The following is a 24788-nucleotide window of genomic DNA, read 5'->3' as shown; positions in this document are numbered from 1 at the left end:
ATATTGAACAAATATGTAACATATTCTGTTTAAAATACTATTAAAGATATTGAGCTAAATGCTTTTTTGCATTGTGTTAAACCAGGTGGTGTAACATAATGCTTTTTTATGTTTTAATTATGCAATAGCAAACAAAAATTGCTAATCGTATTACTCAACTCAAGCAGGGTTGAACTGTTTACTGATTGGCTGGTTTGTTGGTTCAAGACTGCAGGCATTGACCTTAGTGGAAGACTAGGTCATGGCCGCGTTGTTCTCTGACGTTATCATGTGGGCACTTCCTGTGTGGAGAACATGAGGACGACAACAGTGTGTTTACCAGGATGAGAAGAAGAGACTCTTGTTGTTCTTGTGACGCGAAGCCTGGGGGAAGACAGGATATGGATTATCCTCGGTGGTGGTTGTGGGGATGATGACCCAGGAAGGAGAGAGGGAATAGCTACAGCAATGTCCAAGCTGTGATCGGTCCTCCATGGGTGTTAAGTGGCCAATCAGATGTAAAATCCAAGTGAGAAGTCAGGCCTCAGTGCTGGAACATTGTAGAGATGATGAGTCATCTCTCTCTAAGGGAGTGATTGGAGAGGAGGTAAAAGGGGGAAGATGAGGTGGAGGAGACGGTGATGAGGAAGAGGAGGTCAAGGAGTTGGAGGAAGAGGAGCAGGATGGGGCGGTGGTGGATGTGAAGTTGGGAGAAAAGGAGGATGAGGAGGAGGCGGGGGAAGATGTTAATTACAGGTTATGACACTCAGAGTGGAGAGAGGCTTCACCACACCTGACATTCTGTAGACACGACCCGACAGGTAGAGAGAGAGAGAGAGAGAGAGAGAGAGAGAGAGGGAGAGAAGGGCTGTGTGTGTGTGTGTGTGTGTGTGTGTGTGTGTGTGTGTGTGTGTGTGTGTGTGTGTGTGTGTGTGTGTGTGTGTGTGTGTGTGTGTGTGTGTGTGTGTGTGTGTGCGTGTGTGTATGTGTGGGAGGGGGGGAATAAAAAGAAAAGCCAAGAGAGAAAGACTGAGACAGACAGACAGACAGACAGACAGAGAGAGACTGAGAGGAGGGGGGGAATATGAACCCTTTAATTATTGAAAAGTAGGATATTTGATCATTTACAGACATAAATACACATACACCCACTCACACATGCAAGCCTGTATGTGTCAGTTAGAATTAGGGCGGAGTGTAGGGTTTAGTCACAGTAAACCTTTCCCCTTGAAATACTAACTACACACTGAAATCTATAATACTTTGGGTTTTTTGTGTACGGTGCCCACTGGCCCCAGCCATGGCTGTTCATGGACGACCCCCACTCTTCACGCATCGCACAGTACGGCGACTCCCACGGAGGCTTGAGGTGTCAGTAGATAGGTCTACCTCCTGAAGGATGTCATCGTCTACGACACCATCATGTAGCCATGTCGTGTCAAGTTATGTGGTCCTTTAACAGATTTATAAATTGTATTTAGTTATTTTAGTATAGTAAGTAGTTAGTTAGTCTGTAGAACAATAGGTCATAGCTTCCAAGTCATGTAGCACTTATGTAGAAGCATGTCAGTGCGACATTGTGTACTCCATGGAAAAGGACCCGCTCCGCAAGTTTTTATAAAGGGCTCTCTTTAAGGTAATGAAAACTCATTAATTATACACAATTTAAAACATGAATTAAAACAAATTCAAACAAACTTATGATACTATAATAATAATACTATATTACATTTCTACCAAGTCAGTTCCACTTGATGCTACTTAATACTACACAGTGCATCGTCAACACACACACACACACACACACACACACACACACACACACACACACACACACACACACACACACACACACACACACACACACACACAAAGGGCTCTGCGGGGAATTGTTGACTAACAGATTATTAAAAACAACAGTTGAGACCATTTCCCTTCCCAGGGCCACAATTGACAGGAAGATGACTCAGATGACAAATCTTCAAAACTAATTACTAGGACTTCTAAAAAGGCAACAAGATTCAGAGAACCGTGGTCTGCCAATATAAACCTTGTGGAACAAATTTCTAGCTTGTAGACTTTTCTTCATTAAATAGACAAAATGATAATGCAAATATTATTAATAATAATAAACAGAAACACAACCGGTTTAGCATTGGTAATGGTATTCTTTTCATTTATTTGAAGAGATTGAATTGATTATCCATCCCCATCTGATCCAGATGTTTGTTCTCGGAGGACCAGAGAATGTTTTAGGTAGATCTGGTTCTTGTTTTCTAATTCATTATCACTAAGACCTACATTATGTTCGCAAGGAACAGTCCTGTATCACGGAGCCGGATCGAGCAGTCTGACAATGCTGTAGCCCCACTTCTGGTGCGAGGGAGGCGCCTGGTCTGACAACCTCCAAAGTGCAAGGGTGCAGAGAGACTGTTTCTGGATCTGTTACAGATATATTCTTTTGAAGATTAACTCGTTTGCGAGTTCAAGATCCAATTTTCAGAAGACAATTGTATCAAATTATTTCTACAGTGGCCAGTCTACTACACAACTCGTTTTATAATTTCGATTTATAACCTTGACAGAGACTTTGTCTAAGAATGTTGGCATCCAGATAGGAGATTATGGCCTGTCTTTGTTGAGGCAGAATTTGTGTCAGATCTCTGATTATCTTTTTAGTTATCAGTCGGGGTCCAAGGTTAAAGATCAGCCATATTGTGATGGTTCCTATTGTCAGAGCGTCTCCAGTCAAGACCCATTCCATGAGAAGGGAGTCCACCCGCCCCAACAACAACATAAGTCTAAATACATTTGAAATAAAAATACAACGAAATGCCCCCTTAAACCAGATTTGAGCTCATCTGCCATCGGACCTTAGTTAAACTACAATCAGCTTCGCGGGACTACGTAGGCCCCGATGAGGGAAGCCCAGGCTGTAGGGTCGAGAGACCCTCAGGTGACACCAGGAGAGAGATAGGATGTGCCATCAACCTCGCCCCAGGTCTGAAGATCAGACTTCAGGACAATGGGATGTTTAGGATTGCATCGGGCAGTGATGGAGAAGGAAGAGTGCTGCCAAACTCCCGGAGCGATGAATAACCCATGTGGAGCGTGCTCAGAGGGCATGCTGAAGCTTGTAGGATTTAGCTGGTAGAGTGTTTGCAATATGTTGCTTTGCAGCGTGTAGCGTGTATCACTATTATATCCTGTTTATGTCAATGTATTTGTTCACTTGGTTTGATTATGTTTGTGTGTGTGTGAATGCAAGCTTGGTGCACATGTTTGTTTGTGTGTGCGTTTTTCAACTTCAGCTTCATGTCTTCAGCAGGCGGCTGACAGGGGGAATGCGGGTCCTGCCTCCTGGAGGCCCTCATGGCTCTGTGTTTACAGCAGGAAAAGAGAGGAGGGTGAGGAGGTAAATTAATGACATTCCTGCTCTATCTCTGGTGTCTGCAGACGCTCCGACCGTCAGGGGTTAATGACCTCGTACACACCAGCGGTCAGCCACCGCCAACAGCTCTCCATCCTGACACCGATGTCACTGAGAGCTGCTTCCTTTGTGATGTTATTATTGGTAATATTATTAGGAATATTTGTAGTATTCTTGGCTAGATCGAAGCACAACTAGTGAATGCTAAAACCAACATATACTGCAACCAACCAATACTACAACTAAGTAATACTACAACCAACGAATACTACAAACAACTAATACTACAACCAACAAATATTAAAACCAACGAAAAGTACAACAAGTGGCTTTGTAAGATTAAATATTTGTAATGAATTGACATTGTTATTAGATACTTCAATAATAATCTATATTGGATATCTTAGTTTTATTCAAGGCCTAGAGATTCTCTGAAATCCAAAGTGGATGTGTTCACATGATGGTTTCAGGGCTAACATAAAGTTATATTCCGAGGATTTTCCATTCCATGTCAAGTTTAAAAGTCTTTAACATTTTAAACCCGGGTGACTTGGTCCATGAAGGGGAGCAGTTTGTGCGTCTGAACATCCTGTTGTCTGTGCTCACAGAGTAGAGCGCAAGGGAGAATCGTCCGGATCTATGCCTTTCTGCTTCGCTGGCGAAAAACGAAGCAAACATCCCTCCTGCAGACTCACATTCCTAGACTGCAGCTGTGTGTGTGTGTGTGTGTGTGTGTGTGTGTCTCTCTCTCTCCCCCCTCCCCTCGTCTTCCCGGACCCCTAGACTACGTTCGCACATAGCGTAGCGTACTCCATCTGTCCCTTATCACCTCCACAGAGAATGATCTGGAATCCATCTCTTGTCCATAGTGGGATGATAGCATCGCTGCATTGGGGGAGAAACTTAAACAAGATGGGACTTCATTTTGGGGGGACGGAGTGCAGGAGCAACGTTGGATAAACTATGGGATGATTTAGATGTTCTTCTGAGGAGGGCTTAAATAAAGTAAGAGATCAGCGTTCACTCCTCCTGGTGGTAGCTAGCAATGTAGCTAGCAATATGAGCTATAACATAGCAGTATGCATCACATCAGAATGATACTACAGTGTGTTATCCTAGCTGGTTGGGACAAAGGGAGGGGTGGGGGGGTTGGTGGGTTGGTGGGGGTGGTACAGGGGGTTGAGTTCAATCCAGGATACAGGAGTGGAAAAATAAACTATTACTGACAGATACACACACACACACACACACATACACGCACACACACACACACACACACACACACACACACACACACACACACACACACACACACACACATACACACACACACACACACACACACACACACACACACACAAAGCTCTGGTTTAAAGCTTAGCAGGGAACAAGTCCACACACACATAAACTCTCATAAACTTGTGTACACACAAACTCTTGCACACACACACACACACACACACACACACACACACACACACACACACACACACACACAAATACACGCTGACATAAACACTGACACACACAAAGACACACACACACACACACCCATGCACACACATAAACACACATGGTCGTCAGGTGAATTTGTGTCATGACCTCTGCCTTGTGACCTTTGACCCGCTGGTTTTATGGCTGCAGGCTGTTGATGGATACTGGACCACCCTCTGGGTTAGCCTCCCTCCCCTTCTCTTCTTTCTCCCCCCTTCATCTCATCTCTTCTTCCCCTCTATCAACTCGCCTCTCTCTCTATTTCTCTTTTCTCGCCCATCATCTCCTCTTCTCTCTCCTGCTCTCCGCTCTCCCCTTTCCCCCTTTTCTCCTCTGTTCTCCTCTGTTCTCCTCCCTATCACCTCTTGTCCACTTTCCTCCTCTGTTCTCCTCTCTATCCCCTCTCTCTCCCCTGCTCTCCTCTCTTCCCCTCTTTCTCTTCTGTTCTCCTCTCTATCCCCTCTCTCCCCTGCTCTCCTCTCTTCCCCTCTTTCTCTTCTGTTCTCCTCTCTATCCCCTCTCTCCCCTGCTCTCCTCTCTTCCCCCCTTTCTCTTCTGTTCTCCTCTCTATCCCCTCCCTCTCCCTTTCTCCTCTCTTCCTAGTTGTTCTCCTCCTCCTACAGGAGCGAGCCCTTTTCTCCTCCCCCATGGTGGTACCAGTGGGAGGAGAGGGTGGGTGGCGGGAGGAGGTGGAGAACTGGGGTTGAGGAGGTGGGAGGAGGTTTAATAGAAAACAGAGGAACCCCCTGACGGCCCGAGGCTCGTCCGACCATAGCGAGCTCTGTTTGCAGCAACTCGACCCAGACCCTGTGCCTGAATCTCAAAGCACTCTCCCAGATGGAAGCAGGAGTAAGGAGGAGTTAGGAGGAGTTATTTGGAGTAGGGTGAAGTAAGGAAGAGCTAGGAGGAGGGAGGAAGAGTTTAGAGGATGAAAGATGAGTGAAGAGGACTTGGTTGTAGTTAGGAGGAGTTAGGAAGAGCTAGGAGGAGTTAGGAGAAGCAAAGAGGAGCTAGGAGATTTCTTTCTTTACGACCCCTTAGGGAGCGGTCAGGAATTCGAAGTACAAATATTATCAAGGTTTACAATTCCAGCGACGCAGCTCTGTTATTTTCTTTAAGTTGATGATTAATCGTTTTCTTCCATGGCCTGTATCTGACGACATCACTGATTCAATAACCGAACAGATAAGATTAAAGATGATATAATTGATTAAAGTTTTAATTTAAGTGGATCTCGGAAAAGGTAAACTGAGTCAGGAAAACCCTTTGAGAGTGGAATGTAATGGGCGCACGTCTGGATTGTGTGGGTGTGATGCTGGGGACCTCTGTTAGTCCCTGTTATTTCAACACGTTGCGGTCGTTATCACTTCCAGAGTAATTACAAGGATACGGCTTTCTGACCACATTTCAAAAAGACAGACATTATCTGAAGAGGAATGACAGACTTCCACAGACAAAGGGTCCGAAATAAGCAAGAAGAAAGGACAAATCTATACTATGGTTAGAGCAGATGATCTCAGATAGAAGCGTTTGATATACTGTATATATAGCATTGTATAAGTATTATCTTTCCACCATAATGTTTCAAATCCTTTGAAACATGATGGTTTCTTTGGAGGTCAGATCCTCTAAGGAGTTGTCTTGCCTGTAAAGAGAACCTAAACGCAGACGCTACAACCCAAACGGTTGTCTCGTTAAAAGTTTAAAAGGTCCATAAGTTACTGCTATAGGGTGCATATATGCAGGAACACATTCATGAGATGGGTGGTCCTAGTGAAATCAAACTCAAAATCCCAGGGGACTGAGATACACAAGCAGCTTTCTCAATCAGGTTTTTTCTCAATCAGGGGTTTACTGTTGTTTACTCAATCAGGGGATGTCCAAAAAGGCATAATACAAAATTATTTATTCTGTATTTGGTGTTTTTATTTCTAGATTGTGTTTATATTATATTTCCAGCTTAAGCTGAGCAACTGTAACAACTAATTTACTCATTACTCATTTAAACAAATCTATGTAAAAATCTGTTTGTAGGCTGTAGCTCCGCTATCATATTTCTTTATGTTAATATAATATTCTGTGCTATGATGGAAACCCGACAGTTTTACACCCAAATACATGTCAACCACTCAGTCACGACTGGGCGAGAATAGAAGTGGTTGGTTCAGTAATGACCATTCTGGCATCCCATAATAACCAGCTTCCATTTAACCAGGGCCTTGTGGTAAACAGAGAGTGCACTGGAGAGAGATGAACTGAAAGAGAGAAAGGAGAGAGAGAGAGAGAGAGAGAGAGAGAGAGAGAGAGAGAGAGAGAGAGAGAGAGAGAGAGAGAGAGAGAGAGAGAGAGAGAGAGTAGTTTTCTGCTGACGTGAGAAGCTCTTCTTGTGTTCTCTGGTCACTCGCTTCGGTTTCCCCTGAGATTGCGGTTCAAAGGGCAGCCACAAAATACACATTTCACTTCCTGGTTGAGATTTTTTATATCTATGTGTGTGTGTTACATTCAGAATGAATATACATGTTATATATGTTATATATTTACAAAGTGTGTGTACAGTATAAATGCATATACTTGTTATATAGATATATACATTCTCCATCGGGATGTGAGGCAGAGAAATGTACAGAGAGAGGGAGATGAAGAGAGAAACAGACAGACAGACTAATAGACAGCAGTACAGATGAAAGAGAGACATAGACTGACTAAAATACAGAGAGATCAGCAGACATAGGAAGAGAGATGTGTGTAATGTTTGCCACACCAAAGAGTTCTTTTGAAGAAAGATTTGAACCCTTTTCACTAGAAGGGTGGGGAGGGGGGGGGGGGGGTATCTTTGGAAACGGAACCACGCAAACCACTTCACTTCACTCATACACACGTCCTGTTACACAGTTTAGCCTTGTCGCCCGTTGTTTTGTGGTGTGGTGTTGTGTGTTGTCTTTTTATAGATACACTTTGTCTCTACGTGTGCTTTAAATTCAAATTCACAAAGCTTTATTGTCATGTACGATATTTGTGTTACGTTGCGAAAGCAAAACCATTAAAAAAAAACGTGAGCAATAAAACAATAAACAGAACGTGGTGTTGAAAAAAATGAATCAGCTTGAAAATGTTTATGAAGTGTCTCTTATTTGATGACACTGTGTGACATATGGTGCTGCCAGGGGGGCCGTACTCCTGCTTCCCTCCCCAATGGGAGCCCAGTATCTCCTTGGTGATGACGGGAGCTCCCCCAACCCCATGGAGGCCACCTTAAGGAGTGAGGATTTGTGTTTAGTTCTCTCTGGACCCCCTGGCTCACACTGCCCAGTGACACTACTCGGCTGGAGGTGGAGTCTTCCTGGGCCTTTCGTTAAGGAAGTGGGACAGGCCCAGGGGGGAGAGAGTGGGTGAGAAGAGAGAGATGGAGAAAGGGGAGGGAAGAGGGAGGAAAGAGGGAGGTGTACGGAGATGAGTGACAGGTGGAGATAGGAAGAGATGGATCGAGAGCGAGGCTGAGAACCGAGAGAGATGTACAGAGTGAATGGGAGAGAGGGGTGAGACGTATAAAGAGATGGAGAACAGCTGGAAGAGATCTCTTCATTTTTCAAATGAAGAGTAATGAGAGTAATGAGCATTACTCTTCAAATGAAGAGTAATGAGCCAATAAAGGAGTAGTTCTCCACCTGCCATAAAACCAGATAGCACCAGTCTCCATGATACTAGCTAATTGGATAATTAGTATCTGTTAGGGTCTGTTAGCGTCTGTCAGTGCCTGCTGTCACCAACAGAGCATTGCTTTGGATTCACAATACATATTTAATATACCGGTATGTTTACACTTACATACATATACATATTTACAGTTCAAAAAAAGTGACTGAACTTTTCGTCTGAAAATACTGAAACAGACAGGGAAAGATAGTGATATTATGAAAGAATTTCCAAAAAAGGCCATCACCCCGTCCTTGGACTGTGGGCCCTAATCTTGGAATGTCCCTGAGGTGCTCCTGGGACTGTTGTCGTGGGAACCCAATCCCGGGGGCTCTGAGGACCAACAAAACCCTAAACGCAAACCCTGCAACCAACTGGTAGCCCATGTTACCAAACCCTTAAAGCAAACTAGGTTATATATTAGATTCAGAAAAGATGTGTATATTAGCGTCTCTTTTAAACTATTATACGTATCTTGATCCCTTTTTTTTTGTGTATTAGATGCAGATTTTGTCAAATAAAGACGTTTCAAAAACCACAACCAAAACCAAAACCTAACCCCATGTAGAAACCCTAACCTTAACACCAAACCCTAGGACCAAAAACCAATCTGAAAAACCTACCTGAAATAGGAAACGCTGACTTTGGACCAAAACACAAACTCTTATACTACTAGACATTATCTGGCATCTGATATCATCTATCTATGATCTCAGATAGAAGCATTTGATATATCTTAGTATATAGGCATTACCTTTCCACAATCATGTTTCAAACCTTTAAAATATGCTGTTTTCTTTGGAGTATAGATCCTCTGAGGAGTCGTCTTGTCTGTAAAGAGAACCTGAACACAGACACTAAAACCCGGTTCTCTCATTAAAGTTTAAAAGGTCTGTAAATTAATCCTATAGGGTGCAGGAACACATTCATTTGATGGCTGGTCCTAGTGAAATCAAACTCAAAATCGTAGGAGTTAAGAAGATGTCCTTACCCTAACCCTAACTCTTAAACTAATAGGATACCTTAACCCTATAGAAACAAAAAAAAAATTCTTAAATTAATAGGAAACCCTAACCATAGAACCGAAACCGAAACCCAATAGCAAAAACTAATCCCTGAAACCAAACCAATATAAGAACCAAAAAACCAACCCTAAATAACTCTAATGGGAAACTCTAACCCACCAAACCCCAGAACCAAAAACCAACCCCTAAAACCTACTGGGGGCTACTATGGGTTGGGTTTTAGGGTTTAGTTTTCAGTTCTATGATTTGTATTAGAGCTAGGGTTTCATTAGGTTTGGGTTTTAGGGTTTGGTTTTTAGATCAAGAGATAGGGATTCTTATTGGTGTGTGTGTGTGTGTGTGCGTGTGCGTGTGCGTACGCATGCGTGTGCGTGTGCGTGTGTGTGTGTGTGGTGTGTGTTGGTTTCGCGTAACGTTTTCCTAGCTATTGCTGCAAGACCATTGCCGCTCTCTTGTGGTCATCCCGTGTAGTACACTAACTACACTTCCTGCTAATCGATGTTATCTTGACTCGGCTATGTACGCCTATGTCCATCCATCCTGATGTTGATCCTCTATCCATGTTGTAGTAGACTGTCGGGGTAATTGTTTTCGCGACAATTATGGCATCTAGTGAGGTGGGCGAAGCAGCCCAACTCGATATTTCGAAAAGAAACATGGCTACGGATGAAGGTTATGACAAGAAATGCATATTCTGCAAGATCGTTAACAAAGAAATGGGCACGGAGCTTCTTCATTGTGTAAGTCAATTGTTATGCACGGTAACATCCAACACATTTTTTAAAAAGGCTTTTCCAGAAGCTGCTAGAAATAGAAACGACAACAATAAGTCACAGCTTTCATATCAACGAATGTCATTCTGTACTGTCTCTACCTGTGGTTTCATTTATGATACAGGATGAAGAGATTTCATGTTTCAGAGACATCAAACCAGGAGCACCACACCACTACCTTATTGTACCCACCAGACATGTGGGGAACTGCAAGTCGCTGACTAAAGCTCATGTGCCTTTGGGTAGGATGGTTTTATATACTGCACAGGCTTTACTTTTTACTAAAGAATGACTAATTAGTATCTGAAATCAATACTTGTTTTGAGTTGTGTTTTGGGAGTTTTGGTAAACTTTTATACTTACTATGTTATACTAAGAAACTATGTTATACTAAGAAACTAAGATTGTGTTGTTCTTTTTCAGTGCAACGCATGGTAGAGGTGGGGAAGGAGATCTTGGAGAAAAACAATGTCACAGATCTCAGTGACGTCAGGTGGGCTCTCCAACTTTACACTTATTTATTTCCCGTGTAGAATTTAGAAAAGAATAAAGACCAAGCTATAATCACATCATGAAAATAACATTTTGCTTAACCCAACACAATGTTTGGCATTCCCATGTCTTCAATAAGGCTCTGTGCTCCCTCTGTATCTCTGGGGAATCTGCGTCCTTAATCTATTGTCTTCCAGCAGGCATGAGTTGAAATCCCGCTTGCTTAACCCCCCCTAATTATGTGTTCATTCATTGGAGCTGGCTAACCGGCTACTATGACACATATTGTAATCTACACACACCTCCTATGTGTGCAGACAAGCAGCAGTATATCCTCTGCTTAGTAGTGTGCCTCATTCATATTATTTGAAATCAATATTTTTTCTTCTGCAGGTTTGGCTTCCATTGGCCACCCTTTTGCTCTGTCAGCCATTTACACCTTCATGTTTTGGCACCTGCAAGTCAACTCAGCTTCTTGTCCCGCCTTTTCTATAGACTCAACTCCTATTGGTTTGTCACAGTGAGTTGAGTTTTTTACATGTATTCATTTTGAAATGGGTGTAGGTGTTTATTCATTTATTCATCATCATTGATAATGGGAATGAAAAAAAGTAAAGGAGTGCTTTATCCCTACTTATCTATGATTGACGTTATTGGTGCAATACCTGTATCAGTGAACAATATTCACTGTACAATATTTTCAAGATTTGTGTTACCTCTACCCTTTCATACACTGAAATAATCAGTATATCTGACTACTTATGAACAATTATATTATTCTTGACTTGTGAATATAATTTTATGTCGCTCCTATGGTATAGACTAACTAAGTATCAGAAGACACACTGATTCTGTCTGACATTGGCATACTGTAATCCACAGACTGGATTACAGTCTGTGGAATAGAAATCCCTGCTATGATTTCTGCTGTGATCTATTGTTATTAATTGTACACCAAATTTAGCGGTGTTAGTTGCTTCCAGAGTTTGTTTCTTTGTCTATGTTGGAAGGTGCTATGCATCAGTTTCATTATGAATGGATTTCCAGTATCAAGGTAGTAACGCAGGGCCGGGGAGAAGACCACACAATCCCATGTGGAGTTTATTAGCTGACATGGAGATTAATGTTGATATTCTTGTTGACATTTTCCTGGTACAGGATATTATTTTGGTATGCAATTATATGTTATGGTTATATTACGTTTTTACTCTTTAGTTTTTGCTTTTCATCAGGGAGGAAGCTGAAATAGTCTGGTTTCTTTGGCATCAGTAGAAGCTGGTTTGCAGTTTAACCCTGTTTAAACACTCAAATGTTTGTTTTCTTTCACTTGCAGGTCGACCAGCTGATTCAACTTCTCAACTCCAAAAGTGAGGCGGATTGATATAGTATTTTATAGGTTACCTGGCTTGGCAAGAGGTCAACACAACTGTGAGGTTCCTCTGCGTTCCATGGACCCTCGAAAAGAAAGCCTTCATGAAGATGAGTGATCTCAACCCGGTTTCGAGCAGTAGACCCCAATGATTTTTAACTCTAGTCCTTCGTGCTTAATTACAAATTATTTCAGAAACCCATCTTCTTATATTGTATTATTTCAAAATGTATTATGTGGCCAATAGCAAATTAAATGATTGTAGATTCAATCCAATTATATATTAAGTAAATTATGGTATTACCGTCAAGCTCAGTTAGCTTGCATGAAAGAAACGGGCTTGGTTATGTTTGACATGATGGTATTGAATGTAATGCATTTTAATAATATTGAAAGAATGAGGATTGAGGCCTGTACAGAGCCTGATCAAATATATTGATGACAATATTGATGAATATTCAATCTTCCTTTAACAAGCCAAAAATGTATCATAAAGCGGATGTCTGCTGCATTCCGGGAACTTAAATAATAATAATATATTTATTCAGAAGTAACCCTCTCAAACAAATGTGATGTATATAAATGTTTGACTACTATGAATGTTAATAAAAGTGTGAATGCTGCTTCACAGTACCTGGTAGCAGTGTTATCAGTAGAATTACTTATTTATTCTGTTCATTTAAACTGCCCCTGCAAACTGTAGTAGGACAACCACAATAAGCCACACAACAATAATTATTTAACCCAATGATCTAACAACACAACAATACTGCAATACAACTGACTACAAATTGTCTTGTAATACTAAAATAAACACAAAGCAAATACTCACTTTTGAACTACATGGATTGTATTGAGTGAATGCAGACTCAAGCAGGATACAAATGCTTGTCCCAGCTCGTGGTTTCAGGTTCATTCTATAGCACCGTATTGTCTGTCACGGGCAGCCTCATGTTGTCTAAAGCAGCCCTCTGGCAGCATCCTAGCCCTCATCCACTTATCTTTAATGGAATGGTCAAGAATACTATTGAACCAGTACAATTGGATCTTTTCTTCCCTTCCTATAGGTTTTTCATTTTGAATGAGGTCATGATTGAATTGCATTAAAGGGAATAAGTCTGTTGAACGAGATCCCTGTGACATGTCCAACAACCTCTATCAGAAATGTAATTAGAGAATGTTTAGAATATTTCAGTAAGCAGTAGAAAAAAAGAAAGGTGAGGTTGCGCAACTGGGGTGTCCTTTATCGAATCTGCTCCATTAGGGGTGTCAAAATTCACTTGATGTTATCTTCCGACACACATTAGGTCATACTCAACCGGGAAATACAGTGATGCATTGTTTGATGCAATGGCAAATGGAAAAAAGGAATCCGTATTCAGACCTCTGTCAGTGTGGTTTCAAACAAGCACACTTTGAGCCAAGACAGCGAGACCACAAATACTGTCTCCGGGGCAGGGCTCTATTAGCAGTAGTCCTGATTGCTCCGTGCTCTGTCAAGGGCCTCTGCCGTAATGAACCCTGTCGTGTGTGGTGTGTGTGACTGGAGCCTCCGGTCACTGACGCAGAGTGATCACCACACGGTCGTCCCGCCCCTGCCAAAGCATTTCCCCGTCAAAGTGAACCAGACCCTGCTTCCTGGCTCGGAGGAGCACACCCACCAACTTGTTGGAGATGGTGACGTAGTGCTCGAAGAGCTTCCCGAACTCCACCGTGACGCTCTCCGTCCCCTGCCCCGTGCCACCCCGGTCCCCAGAGCCTGGGCCCCTGAGTCCGTCCGCCCCTTCCCGCCGGCCGATGGCTCTGATGGCAGCGCACAGCTCCTCCACCTCCCGGCCGACGTGCGTGTGGGCGTCCCTCCCGCGTCGCTCCGTCATGGAGCCCTCCAAGGGCCTCCCGTAGCCGTGCTGGCCCCTCTGAGGGAGGCCCGTCGGGGCCCCGCAGGCCTGCTGGCTGAAGGGGTTGTGCTTCTGAGACTCCTGGTGGTCGCTGGACCACTGCTGCCAGTTCTCCTTCAGGGGTCCCACGGTGCCCCTGCAGGTGACGCGGTCGTCTGGGACGGGGGCCGGAGGTGGAGGTGCTGCCGCTGCAGGGTTGCCGTCTTCTTCATGCTCCATGGTGGGTTATGGTTTGAGGTCCATGGTGGGTTAGGGTTCAAGGTCCATGGTGGGTTAGGGTTCGAGGTCCATGGTGGGTTAGGGTTCGAGGTCCATGGTGGGTTAGGGCTCGAGGTCCACGGTGGGTTAAGGTTCGAGGTCCATGGTGGGGATGAATGTGGTGCCTGCTGCTAGGTCTGGGTCAGGATGACAGGGGTATTCACTATTTTGTGGAAATTAAAAGTTGCATTATTTATTATGAATTCAAATATTACATATTCATGGTATGACGTGGTATTGTTGGTATAATAGTCTGGGATTGAACAACCTTTACCAACCAACAATAAAGATTATGACAACAAGAAAAACTGACTTTTTCAAAAGTGATACACAGCTCTAAAGTAACTACCATATCAAGTTACATTTTGTAAAACTTGTATAGTATAAACAACTTTATGAGATTTACTAAGTCACATACAACAAAGTCCTTACTTACATCCTTCATTCATTATATAGACTTCAGCTCCAATTTCTATCTGCAATGCAACTCCCGTGTAACCAACCAACAATGAATTAACAATACGTATCGCCTAATGCAATTCTACAAAGATGTAGATCTGCGTACACAGCATAGTCCAGATACTGCACTCACTGCCACGGGAATTCCTGAATTGAATGACAGCCATGTCCACCAATGGCCACATGGAGCTGGTGCGGATAAACTAAACCTCGTCCAATCGTGGCCAAGATGTCACGTGCCATCCTATCAGCTGTAACAAGTATACTTGAGTCCCAAAGCAGCTTAGTATCAATGTCATAAATCTTGTCAGACAAACCATGGACTAAGCACAAGGAATATTCTGACAATTAACTTGCATTAATATTGATTTTACATTTTTGTCAAGTAATTCGTTTTTTTATTAAATATATAATTTCATATACTTTCATACATATTTTCGTTTTGTGGTTTCTCTTAATTCGATCAGAAATAAAACCACACGTATGTGTGTACCACCTGAAAAATGAATAATCCTACATTCTTCTGCTTAAATTGGTCGAAGAAAGCATATTTCTTCCATTTATGGTGATTGTGCCGCTTATAAACTAGGCGGAACCAATAACTGGCGGAACTGAGTTGACATGCCTTGCGCGCCCGGTACCATGGCGGATGTATTTTGAATGAGCAACAAAAATGGCAGCCACCACCGGTCGATCATGCTTACAGTATTTAATTCATCTTGCCCAGGATAATCTTGATTTTAGATTACCGGTAATATTTTTGTTAAACTATTTCAACAAAACGAGTTATTTTTTACCTACTTATTTTATTATTATTATTTAAGTTTGCCTCAATGAGACAAAATGAGTGCATATCATTTCTTGCAACGTTACCACTTTCTATCTGCCCTGGTACTATATCATGTACAATACTAAATAGGGTGATCCCCTATGGAACATGCCTATTACATCGCGACTGGATTTACTTTACTTTACTTTCCGTCTTAAATCGTAAAAATCATCCCAACGTTAAATGAATCCGTTGAATATTTTCTGATAACTTTCCCCCTTCAAGGAAATTAAGTCTTTGCTGGCTTTGAGAGGAAAGCCATTTCGTCCTTGTGAAAACTACAAAGAAAAGGTGGGACATAGAGCACATCGTTTATACTAACGAAATACTGCCATATGTTCAAACGTGGCCTCAAGTTACACATGAAACCATGATCAAATGACTCGTCATTCATATTCTGACCTCTCCTCCTCCTAGACTCCTTTCTGGGTTTTGGGGGAGTTATGTGAAGAAGATGTTCATGGCATCATGACGAGATCCGTTTGTGCAAAGTAAGTGTCAAACTAAAACAACAAAAGGGAAATGCATAGCTGGTAGACATTAAGAAATTTATGCTGTTGAGAACATTCTCAATTTTTATATTGGCTTTTTGTTGTATAAAATTTGCATGTATTTCATAATTCTATCCTATACGATTATTTATTTTATGTATGCTGTTATTCATTTATATTAGATTCTAGTCCACTGTAATAATATTGCAAGTTGTCTATTTTATTCAATGCTGGAACTGGTGGGATTTAATGTAATGTACTGTTCTTTTAGGTCTGCTTTTGAATTGTGGGGTCATGGGAAGACACACTGTGAACTCAAAACATCCCTCTTGAAGTATCCCAAAGAGAACATGGTTGGTAAACTCATAGCTCAGAGTTGCGTTATTCTTGACTTCATATACTAAGGGCAACTTTTCCTATACATTTGATATAAAAAATACAGTAGAATTCATTATTATTGTTTTTGATTTTTTTCCACTCCAGTCTCCTTACACACAGAAGGACTCCACATACAGAATCAACGTCTACACTTTTAATAAGACGCTGGAGTTTAAGGACAGGATTGAAAGGATTGATGTGAGTTCTCTTTCTCTCACTCTCTCGCTCCCTCTCTCTCTTGCTTCTATATGAATGAGGGCTATACATGTAGGCTTTAAAGCAAAAGCCTTTAATTTGAAGCATCATTGAGTTTCGTATTTATTTGTTTGTTTATTCATTGATTATCATTGCATAAATTGTGATGTAATGTACATTTATTTAAACAGGGACAATGTACAAAGGAACATTAACCTTGTTTAGACCAAGGAGAGATGTATTGTACCAGGTTTTAGCAAATTGCTATTTTCCACCTGTATTCCCTGGGCAGGTAAGAATAAGATGAGGGTGTGAATCTATCTATCTCTCTCGCGCAGGCTTTGGACTATCTTTCATTTGAGGGCACTGTGAACCTGAAGACCCCACAGCACACGTTCTGTTTGTTGGAAGACTACGGCACCGATCCAAATAACATCCCAGATCAACCTCTCTATGTCTATTTTGGCAGATGGGTAAGACGCATACAAATAACACAAATGATAAAAAATGATCTATATTGCTATTAATTACACACTAATTATATACTTCTTTATGTGTAAGTGCCTTGCAATTACATAAGTATAGGAAAGCAAGATTGATCTCAACTTTTGCGAGTGCTGTGATTGTAAATATATTGATTTCCCCGTACATTACTAGATAGCAGACGGCCAGCGCGAACTGATCCGCTCATACAGCGTCAAGAACCGCCACTTCATAGGCAACACCAGTATGGAAGCCTGCCTCTCCTTCATCATGGCCAACCATGCCGGGGTCAAGAAGAACGACCTCGTCTTCGACCCCTTCGTCGGCACCGGTGAGTGAGCACACCCATTGAACGACCATGAATTGACTTAAAATTTCAGTTTCTTGTACTGAGGACACACGGACGAGGGCTGAGGGTTCTGACCTTTGTCCTGAATTGCCTCATAATATTAAATAAATCAAAATTAATTACAGTATTATATATTTTGGTTCAGTAGATAAGGCTGCGTAGGAATGTATAACCTTATGATAGTAAAGTGCAATATATTAGTTAAGCTTCAAGTGGATTTCATGAAAATAATATTTTTTTTCCATCCCTTGTGTCTCAAACAAAAATGGCAACGTTAACCCATTCAGACCGGATCACGCATCTGTGCGTGTTTACCTTTAAGACCGGATTGCGCATCAATGCGTGTTTACCATTAACCCATCTGTACCGGCTGCCCGGAGCAACATTGTATCTACTAGATACAATGTTGCGTCGCATAGCAGCCGGTACAAATGGGTTAATCAAAAGAAAAAACCTTTAACAACCCCAGGTCCACAACACGTAAGATATTCAACTTGTACCTTTGTCGATTTCCTTTTTTAAGGTAGTCTACTGATTGCCTGTTCTCATTTCGGAGCCTATGTGTGCGGCACAGACATCGACTACAACACCATTCATGGGAAAGGTTTGGGAAAAAATGTATTCACACACACACTACCATTCCTCATCCTTTTGCATTGTGTGTGGGGAGCGCCTGCTGTTGTGTCAATTGAAAGTCGGCACATTGCGTTGACACATCACCAGGTAGATCCAGCCGCACGAACCAGAAGTGGCGTGGGCCTGACGAGAATATCCGAGCTAACCTGCGTCAGTATGGGAAGGAGAAGACCTACGTGGACGTGATGGTGTCAGACGCCTCCAAACCTATCTGGAGGATGGGGTTGCACTTTGACGCCATAATCACAGACCGTACGTAACTCTACAGGGTTACTATAGTCGGGATGCCCTGTTCCACAATTACATCCAGTATTTGTATTTGTATTTCGTTTTTGTTTGTTTGCAAAATGCTAAGGTAAAATACGTACAAATGTACTTCGAGGTTATGTAGAATTTTTAACGGTCAGCTCTTTTTGTACACTGGGCCCTTATCTAAAAAGAGTATTGGAAACTGAATAATGTAGTGACCCTTAAATTAAAGTGTTTTTTAGGGAAATCTCAGCCTCTAGGGAATGATAAGCATAAAATAATAAAACCAGAATATAATAGAGAGCCTATATCCTCATACAGCTGAAGTTGATTTATAACATCACATATGATGTTATCGTCATCGTTTGGTTATAGTTGGTTGTTGTTCTGCAGCACCCTACGGTATCCGCGAGTCCACGCGGAGAACAGGCTCCCACAAGGATGTGACCAAACCGCCTGAGGACTAGTGAGTACGCCTGTCCAACGGCTCCACAAGTCTCTTGAGTATCCTCGGCCATCAACTGCTTTTGCATGTCGGAACATTTACCTTGAGTCATTTAGAAGCCTATTGAATCCAACGTGACTTACAAGTTAGAGGTTAAGTCTGAAACGATCAACACATTAAATGTAGATCTAGAGAAGCTACAAAAATGGGGGTCTCACGACTGACTAAGTTGAGAAAAAACAGCTACTGAACAGTCTTCTGAGTAGCAATAGTTATCAGAAATGTTCTTTTGTTTGTTTTGTATTATTATGCAACTATTTCCAGCAGATACCCAGTTTCACAGTGATCTCTAAATCCACTCCATAACCATAGTGACTCTCAACAAAGTGCCTTCTAGACTACTAGAGGCATTACATTTCCGCTTGTGGGATTGCCCCTAACATCATCTGCGGTCCCCCTCTCCGACCCCTTAGCTTTGGAGAGAGCCACGTCCCCGTCTCCATGGCATACCATCTGAGCGACATCTTTGCAGATTTGCTCACCTTTGCCGCCCACCACCTGGTCATGGGAGGGAGGCTGGTGTACTGGTTACCTGTCCACAGTCCAGAGTAAGTCCACAACTGTCCTATCCCCCGTACAATGTGGCTGTTTTGTTTGGGGTGGTGGTTCAGAAGAGGTCCAAACATGTCTCTTTTCATGCCATGGTTCCCCAATGCCACACTGGGTACTGGAAATCTATTGGACTCATTTGAATAAGTAGTTGGGTGAAAATGACCACTTGGGGGCAGTCATGGGCCACATATTAGCACTCATATATTATTGCGGTACATCATGTATAACCACTCCACTGTCAGAAAGAATCCGTTACTCATGCAACATTGAGCTGCAAGTCACCACTTCTGGAAATCCTCATATGTAAAGGTCTTCTGACAACAGGGACCTTGTTCCGGGCCTCTGATTCCCACCCTCCTTCCCTACCTTAGATCATACCTTCTGGGAGGGCTTTATTCATGAAAGGTGCAGTGTTGTTTCAACATCTGTCGACTGCGACCATCAGCAGATTTGCACTCAAAGGGGACTTTCCGATGCACCTGGGTTAACCCTTACAACCCTTACACCCTTAGACCCCCCCCCCCCCCCGATCTCAGCGTGTGCTCACTAAGGTCCTCCACAGTCTTTTTCAGCGACGCCGTTAAATGGTTGTTCCGAGACATACACGCCCCTCGCGTCTAAACTTCAGTGACCTCAGCACTTGAGCTGTGGTGAGCCACAATGTCAGAGAGCCGATAAGGTCTAATTATCCACACGAGGGTTTACATCATCAGCAGCCCTATGGAGAGTGTCCAGGTGGTGTGAGTTGGTGGTTACAGACAGTAGTAGAGATTGTAGCTGAAGTGGTGTAAGGAAGAATCCCCACAGGGGTTGGAAACTAATTACAAGACTGTCTGTGTGTGAGAGGGTTGCTTAACATTGTTACCAGGTTCACACTCTGTCTCCATGCCAGGGGGTACAGTTAACCCTTGACCCCATGTGTCGCAACACATTGCTGGGTTAAAATAAACGTCTGAAGCAAGCCGTAAAGTCTGCCATGTTAGGTGTCAGGAGTGTGTGTGTGTGTGTTTGTGTGTGTGTGTGTGTGTGTGTGTGTGTCCAGTGAACCCCGTCACCCAGGCCTAATCTGGGGCTCCCCACGGGCATCGGGGAGTGATCAGGTTTCTCTCAGACTCTTTGTGTGTGTTTGCTTGTGTTTGCCCATTCATTTCTCATTGTCTTTTTGTGTGTGTGTGTCTGTGTGTTGATAGGTAACACAATGTCTTGCCAGCAAGACATTGTGACCAACAATCTGCTGACCACTAACCATTCTGCTAACCCTAACCCCAGCCCTGTTCGCAGTAAAGCAATAAACAGCAGAGAATGGAAAGAATAAATAAAGATCAATTGCGGCATCGTTCATCGCTGCCATTGAGTCCCTGCTCGTACTTTGAGAGAGTGCCCATGTCAACACTATCCAAAGTAAATGATTGGTTGGGAAAGAACAGGAGTTCCAATTTATAATCATTCCTGAATTTATTATGAGTGAACCTTTTTAATTCTTTAATAATATATATATAATTATTTTTGATCTAATGCAGTTGATGGGTTGAAGTCCTATTATTATTTTATGTTTTACACATAAATTTCGCTATCCCTTCAAACTGGTTTTTACTATTTGATCAATTTAAGACTGTTTTTCTTTATCCTTGGACTGGAGAACACTTTCTAGTCAATGGGGGGCGCTGTTCTCTATGGGATGAAGTTGTTACTCCTTGAAGAGTTTAGGGTCAAGTTGTGTATTTGGATACTGTTTACTGGTGCCAGTTGGGTACTGATACTAGTTCACAGTCAGTGGCAAGTTGAATTGTACTAATGGTAGTATGTTTGTACTTTCTCAAAGGTACTTCAAAAAAAGTGCTATTTGGGGTTTGAATTAAATTCCATGCTAGACCTTCTGCCAGATGGACTTAGATTTGTGATAGTATATTATGTATACCATCATAGTGATGTAGTATTATAGTATTGGCGTATACATTTGTTAGAACTTTTAGGTCAAAGTATTACTATTGTATTCAGAAATCAAGGGGTAATAGAAAAACATATATCTATATATCTACAGATATATATACACAAATCAATGAATTTCCTGATCTTTTGGGTACTAATGTTTTAAAATGGTAAAAGTCAGACAGCCTGCTAGTGACAGTATGAGGGGTTCGGTCCAACTCTGTCATTCTCAGCTGATTGGCAGGGGAGCATTACCGCCTCCGCCCGCCGCCGCCCGCGCGCGTCTCTCTAACAAGCGTGCCCGTGGCAACCGAGGTGTGCGATCTTCTCCACAGTGTCCATAGCAACCAGCGAGACAAACAAAGCAAGGTGAAAATCAATCGAGCTTTGAACAGGGAGCTGGTACCAGGAAGGTGGTTGGTCGCAACTGACACAAATATGCAAACACATACATCACTCTCCGTTAATAGGGCTTTGCACCGCGCTGGACAGCTTTTATGTCTCCAAAGTTGTTCTGGCGATGACGGAGCTCTGCAGTCATCCTCTGAGCTCAGTCTACTGAGAGAGAGAGAGAGAGAGAGAGAGAGAGAGAGAGAGAGAGAGAGAGAGAGAGAGAGAGAGAGAGAGAGAGAGAGAGAGAGAGAGAGAGAGAGAGAGAGAGAGAGAGAGAGAGAGAGAGAGAGAGAGAGAGAGAGAGAGAGAGAGAGAGAGAGAAAAAAGCCAAAAGCCAAAATAAGACACAGACAAAAAGTATGAAGTGAGAGACCTGGCACAGGATGTCTTGCCTGCATGGAAAGATGGAGAGATGAGACGGATGGGCACAAGGGAAAGGCACTGATGGCAAGAGACAAGTGTACGCACTGATGGCAAGAGACGGGGGATGTCCTGCAGGTGGAGGACTGAAGGAAAATATGTTGTTTGTTTATTGCCGTTAGTGCGTGTCCCTGCTGCATCAGGCTAATAAAATGATATCAGGGTTCGCGGAATTGAAGCTGCATGTGTGTGCGTCCCCTCTAGGTACTGTGATGAGATGGTTCCTCTTCACCCGTGTCTCAAGATGATCAGTAACAGTGAGCAGACGCTGTCCAGCCACACCTCCCGCCGACTCATCACCATGGAGAAGTTCAAGGAGCCAGAGGTGGGTGTGAATGTCGCCTGCATTTTCAAAAATCACCCTTGTGGAGATAACATGCGTTGACAAAAATGTACTTTGATGACACGTGTCCTGCAGTTCTTGTGTGCGTGCGTTTGCGTGTGAATCGAAACATGACTATCTTCCAATGATCGACATCCTAGGCTTTTTAATGACATGACATGAAGCTAGCTTCTAAGTATTTTTTGCCAAGGATAAGCATTCTCAGCCTCTCAGATATCAGTGTTTATTGTAAAGTGTGAGCATGTGCGCTGCCATCCCCCTTTCCTTTTCCATGTGTTTCTTCATGTGGTTCATAGCCTTGCTTCTGGATGGCACCACATAAACACATGTAGGATACATGTGTCTTCGGAGCATGTATGCCTGTTTCAGCGGTGCGTCTTCTCTGTGCTCCTTGTTGTGGGTTAAGGGTTAGCGTCGGGGCTAACTCTGTCTGGTCTGAATCCTGGACATCTGGCTGTGATTGGCTCATTTCTTTAAGGACTCTAAATAGTCTAATCACACGTTGTATGGAAAACAATCCATCTTTGGTTCTGGCAACTCCACTTCAAAACACCAAATTGCTGCCATAATGGGGTCTGTTTAATACGCAAGCATACACACGCACACACGTATACTTCCACACACACACGCACACAGATGTTGGTTCTGATCGGACTGGCATTGATTTTTTTTTTTGAAGGCCCAAATATGAATAAGCCATACGTTTCAACTTGAGGGAGCATTTAGGGTACGTGTGTGTGTGTGTGCTTTCTGCAAACGCCTGCACACATTTACAGCATGTTTTACGGCCCTCTGTAGTTTGAGTGAAGGAAACGCAATGCCCTTGAAGAGCCTGGTCGGCTTCTGTTTCCAAGATGGGCCGATGGGAAAATCCATCTTTTATAATTTGTTTGACGTCTTACTGACGAGGTGTCTCGCCGTGGGCCCCGGTGCGTCTGTGGATCGCGCCAAAGTAAAAAGGTTTATCCCCATATATTTATTAGTCCAGTTTGTAGTCGTGATAAGTCACACACTCCTCCTCCGCTGCCAGCGGTGTTGCCCTGAACCGTTTTCCGATTGGATCATGGAAACCTTTTTATCTTGGCACGGGTCGGTCGGTCCTCCGAGGCGGCACGGCCCATGGACAGATGGGAATAGGTGTTCCTGGAGGAACCGCAGAGCATGGCGTGTCAGTCGGCACCTTCCGTTGACGTTCGGCGTTGATTCGTTTGATTCCCCCGTGTTTTATTTACAGGCACCTTATTAGGCCGTCTATTATTTCTGGGCAGGCCATGGCGGGGAAATTACAAGGAAAAAAAGCCCTTCCACTTATAGGTGGGAAAGCAGATTTGAAACAATTTCAGAAGGAGAATCAAGTTAGCACATGTGCATTAATCGAAACGTCCAGATGTTTGCCCCGTCTTTACCAGCAACTCAGAGCGTCTCCTGGGTCTTGCGACCGTCACACAGTTCACTGAGCCCCCCCTGTTCCCCCGACAGGAGTCAGATGCCCTGGTGGACATGTCGGAGCCTTGCTACAGCCCTTACCAGGGACACAACGCCTTCAGGGAGAAGTACTTCAGCGGAGTGAACAAGAGGGGCCTGAAGGAGGAGGAGGATAAGATGAATATCAACGGCGAGTAAGGGGCAGATCTGTCCCGTCCGACTGAATGCTAACCTCTAGTGGTGCTTAGGCAACTAAAACACGCCCTGATACTTTCCAAATTTTTTTTTTTTAATTGTTGTATTGTTTACAGCATTTTAATGATGATGTTGCTATGCCTCTGTTATTTTTAAAATAAAGGGTTACAAATTTGACGTACCGTGTGTGCGTGTGTTGGAGGTGTTTGCAGGTTAATACTGTAATGATAGAAATAAGGGGAAAAACCATGCAGTTTGGATCAGAATCACTCAATTAGACTCTGCAGCAATCAAACAACAGGTTGGCTCCTATGGCTCAACATACACAGCTGAGCAGTGTCGAGCCAGCACCGTTCTTCCAACTTTCATCAAAGGGATCATTTACACTTTAGCATGTCTGATGCCGAAACGACATAAAGACTCGCACATCGATTCAGTAGCCCCCCGCCACCCCTGAAGGAAGGTAACCCATGAGGCCCATGTCTGCTACCATATCCCGGTCTAAAAATACATTCACAGCCCTGCTTTGGTGAGACAAAGGCAGCG

At 43.0% G+C, this 24788-nt stretch overlaps 3 protein-coding genes across 3 annotated transcripts; 2 read left to right on the top strand and 1 right to left on the bottom strand.

Moving 5' to 3' along the window:
* Window positions 1–10186: 10186 nt before the first annotated feature.
* Window positions 10187–12883, top strand: hint3 (histidine triad nucleotide binding protein 3). The gene is made up of 5 exons (XM_079736176.1): window positions 10187–10361; window positions 10519–10636; window positions 10818–10887; window positions 11280–11406; window positions 12220–12883. The coding sequence occupies exons 1-5, from the start codon at window positions 10224–10226 to the stop codon at window positions 12265–12267; spliced, it is 501 nt and encodes a 166-aa protein (XP_079592302.1). The 5' UTR covers window positions 10187–10223; the 3' UTR covers window positions 12268–12883.
* A 928-nt stretch (window positions 12884–13811) lies between these two features.
* On the bottom strand, window positions 13812–14372 carry LOC307089429 (actin-binding Rho-activating protein; the record flags this gene model as incomplete). Its single annotated transcript, XM_079755714.1, has 1 exon — window positions 13812–14372. The coding sequence occupies one exon, from the start codon at window positions 14370–14372 to the stop codon at window positions 13812–13814; it is 561 nt and encodes a 186-aa protein (XP_079611840.1).
* Window positions 14373–15543: 1171 nt separating this feature from the next.
* Window positions 15544–24419, top strand: trmt11 (tRNA methyltransferase 11 homolog; the record flags this gene model as incomplete). The annotated part of the gene is made up of 13 exons (XM_079749384.1): window positions 15544–15621; window positions 15925–15990; window positions 16117–16190; window positions 16462–16543; window positions 16674–16766; window positions 17102–17236; window positions 17421–17577; window positions 18119–18199; window positions 18319–18483; window positions 18874–18946; window positions 19399–19533; window positions 22484–22604; window positions 24102–24419. 13 exons carry the CDS (start codon window positions 15544–15546, stop codon window positions 24243–24245), a joined length of 1404 nt encoding a protein of 467 aa, XP_079605510.1. The 3' UTR covers window positions 24246–24419.
* Between the last annotated feature and the right edge of the window lie 369 nt (window positions 24420–24788).

The sequence above is a fragment of the Pollachius pollachius genome, assembly GCF_949987615.1.
Source record: "Pollachius pollachius genome assembly, chromosome: 1".
NCBI classification, from domain to species: Eukaryota; Metazoa; Chordata; class Actinopteri; order Gadiformes; family Gadidae; genus Pollachius; species Pollachius pollachius.
Note: the sequence above shows the minus strand (reverse complement) of the source record. Positions and strands in the feature narration are given on the sequence as shown.